Source organism: Wasmannia auropunctata, unplaced genomic scaffold, assembly GCF_000956235.1.
Source record: "Wasmannia auropunctata unplaced genomic scaffold, wasmannia.A_1.0 LD310934.1, whole genome shotgun sequence".
Classification (NCBI taxonomy): Eukaryota; Metazoa; Arthropoda; class Insecta; order Hymenoptera; family Formicidae; genus Wasmannia; species Wasmannia auropunctata.
This window is the reverse complement of record NW_012051956.1, coordinates 1-3120: the sequence shown is the minus strand read 5'-3', so window position 1 is coordinate 3120 and position 3120 is coordinate 1. Positions and strand designations below refer to the sequence as shown.

General features: G+C 28.9%; 1 protein-coding gene across 1 annotated transcript; it reads right to left on the bottom strand.

The window, feature by feature from the left end:
- Positions 1–742: 742 nt before the first annotated feature.
- LOC105461014 (alpha-tocopherol transfer protein-like) lies at positions 743–3009 on the bottom strand (the record flags this gene model as incomplete). The annotated part of the gene is made up of 4 exons (XM_011707509.1): positions 743–1347; positions 1519–1888; positions 1981–2086; positions 2792–3009. Coding segments are annotated over 4 exons (741 nt in total), but the record flags the coding sequence as incomplete, so codon positions are not given.
- Between the last annotated feature and the right edge of the window lie 111 nt (positions 3010–3120).

Genomic DNA, 3120 nt, shown 5'->3' with positions numbered 1-3120 from the left:
GTCAATAATTTAAAACAAAGCTGGCAGATCGGCCGAATTTGCACGAGATCAATAAAATAGCTAGACTTTTCAATATCAGTGGTATCTTGAAATGCACATCTTACAATATCGTTCTGTCTTATTCAAACACGTACATTGTTTTTATTTAACATATTGAAGCGCCATTTTTCATTTTCTGATGATTTTTAGAAAAAGAATACTTTTTCTAAAAATTCTGAAAAAGAATTCTTTTTGCGCCTGAAAGTAAACTCAGAATTGATGATATACGATTGAATATATTGTACTAATAAATTTTTTTTAACTCTGTGTGCTATCTGGGTATGCTCCTGACAAGGAGCATTTGCGTAATAAAAGAATAAGAGAAACGATTTATTTTTCCGGAACTCGATAAAAGTCAAAAAAAGTGCAATCTGTATTCGAGAAAATAAAATCAAGTGTGCTAAATAAAGTAAACGTCGTTTCCTAGTATTATTTCATTATTAGAAAAGTCTTCCGAGCTTTCTCCAAATTCGCACTTGGCGAGAGAAAATTATGCGCAATAATGTAAAACGTAAAAAAAGATAAACCTGTTTCTTAACAACCAGTGTTTTATCTATATTAATAGCTGATGTCATATTATATATAACTTTATATATAATGGCATTGTTACCCTAGCAATATAAACATACAATTTACGTTATGAAGGTGCAGTTTGACCCGCGACCCGTATACAAAGTTAACGAGATTGGCAGTATAGTCCTCAAAATCTGCATGGTTCTTATTATTACTTTCACGATAAATCAGCAACAATAATTTTGTATCATTTGTAGCAGATAACGGATTTAAAAATCTACGGTAAATTTATTTATGATGGTTGTTATCTTTATTTTCTATAAAATATGTCAATTAAGAAATAGATCAATCACTATACTCTTTATAATATGTATCTTTAACGGTTTCAATAAAATTATACAATACAATATAGAAGAAATAAACTGAATGCTTAATACGAAGTAGAAAGAGATACATTTTTTGTTCGTTCATGTAACTTAATAATATAAACTATTACCTTTCCTAGAAATTTTATAATTCATCCATTCTCTCCTATTGTGCCAACGCGATAGAATCACACATTGCAGTAAAAGAGGAAGGAAGATGATTTCTTTCTCCAAAACACAAAACAAACAAAATTCAATTTATATTACGATAACGTTATAAAATAAATACATCCAACCATATCTTAAAAGCAAATATTTGTTACTAATTCTAAACTGCTCCAAAACGTTATAGGTGTGTAGTATATTCGATTTTGTTATTCTCATCATTTAATCCAGTCGCAATTCTTTTCGACCAATTTCTTCCAATAATCTGCAGAAATAAATATTTATACATATATTGAATTAAGTATTATGCAAGCTAAAATCAAAACTCCTCATATATATTTTTTTTTAATTCGGTGATTTCTTAACTATTATTAATTATTTAAATGATTGCTGTCAAAATTTTATTTTTTTCTTTGCCAATAATTGCTATTATTACCAGTTAATTCCTGAATTGTATCATAAGTGCCGCCATACTCGATTGGCAAAATATCTGCTGGAACATCCTTAAAACAGCTCTGCGACATGTGTGAGTAAACGTGAAATCTGTTCTTCATCTTCTTCGTCATGAAAGATTTCATAATCCTAATAAAACCATCGATAATTGTCGGCACGTTGATAAAGTTTATTGATTGCATCCTTACAGGATAGCAGCTCTGCCACGCGTGAACTATATTCATTATCATTTGAGGTGAAAATTGAGCAATGTGTCGCATTGTTGGATTGATCAAATCAAAAAACACAACCAAACCATACACAGATGCTATGGCATTATTCTTCATCGTTAGTTCCGTCAACATTACACAGATCTGATAAAATAATCGTTCGAAGAGAAACAATGGGAAATATTTTATCATGACAATATTAGAAACACTTTGTTACTTGCTACTCCAATTTTTACCTTAATTAAGTCAGATAGTTCGTGTATTGTCGGATCAATTCGAGTAGCACGTATTATGAAAACCAATCTTCCTCTACTATCCAGTTTTCGCAGAGGCAAAACCAACCTAAACGAAATATTTTAGAATCATTCGCAGAAGTCAATCCTATTCTCTAAAAGTGAATTAATAAAATCATCACTGATTTTCAATTCTCAATATTGTTTGACAATAAAATTTGTTTGAATCAGTATGTTATCACTAAAACAATATTCAGATTACTCACTATTTAATATTTATCACAACTGTAAGTACATTGAAAATCAATGATAATTTCACTAATTCACTTTTAGAGAGTAGTTTTATAGCGATGTATCTAATTGTATAAGAAAACTTAAATAAAATGTTTCTACTAAAATATAAAGTTGAAATAATGTAATTGACAAAAATTTAAACAATTTGTCCTAAAAATTAAAGTTTCAATTAATAATAATTTCTATTGGGTATCGTCCAATCTTTATAAATGAAAACTAAAAAAAACTCGCTATTGATTTTTAGTTATCAATTTAAAATTATTAATAAAACTTATATTTATTAAAGTAAATATAAATTAATATATAAAAGAGTTGAGTTTTGTAAATAAAGTGCCATTAACTGCAGTAAGTTGTAATCTCCCCTTTACAAAAGATAAATTAGCAGTAATAATTATCAAGGTGCAAAAATTTATAAAATACTTCAAAATAAATTATTTTAAAGTAGATACTCTAATTTATTTCCCGATAGAAGAAAAATTTTATTTAAATTATACATTCACTCCGAAGCAGTGGCTGTTACCCCATATTAAGCAGCTCTTGTAGTTCCGGTTGAAATGGATCCTTATTCATGTACCATTCCGGTAAGTCAGATCGCTGCTTATAATAGTTTCGCATTCTGATCTTAGTTTTCTCGATGTTAAACTTGCAGACTCTTAAGAATCGCAGGATAAGAAAATCATCTAGATACAAATTCAGAATTACCTTAAAATTAAAAGTATTTATATATCTAACGAAGGGCTAGTGAGCCTTGCACGAAGTTAGTGCCACAATTATATATATTTAACAACAATAATTATCACCCAAACGTTTTGGCTCCGCATTGAGCCATCTTCAGTGGGTAAAAATACA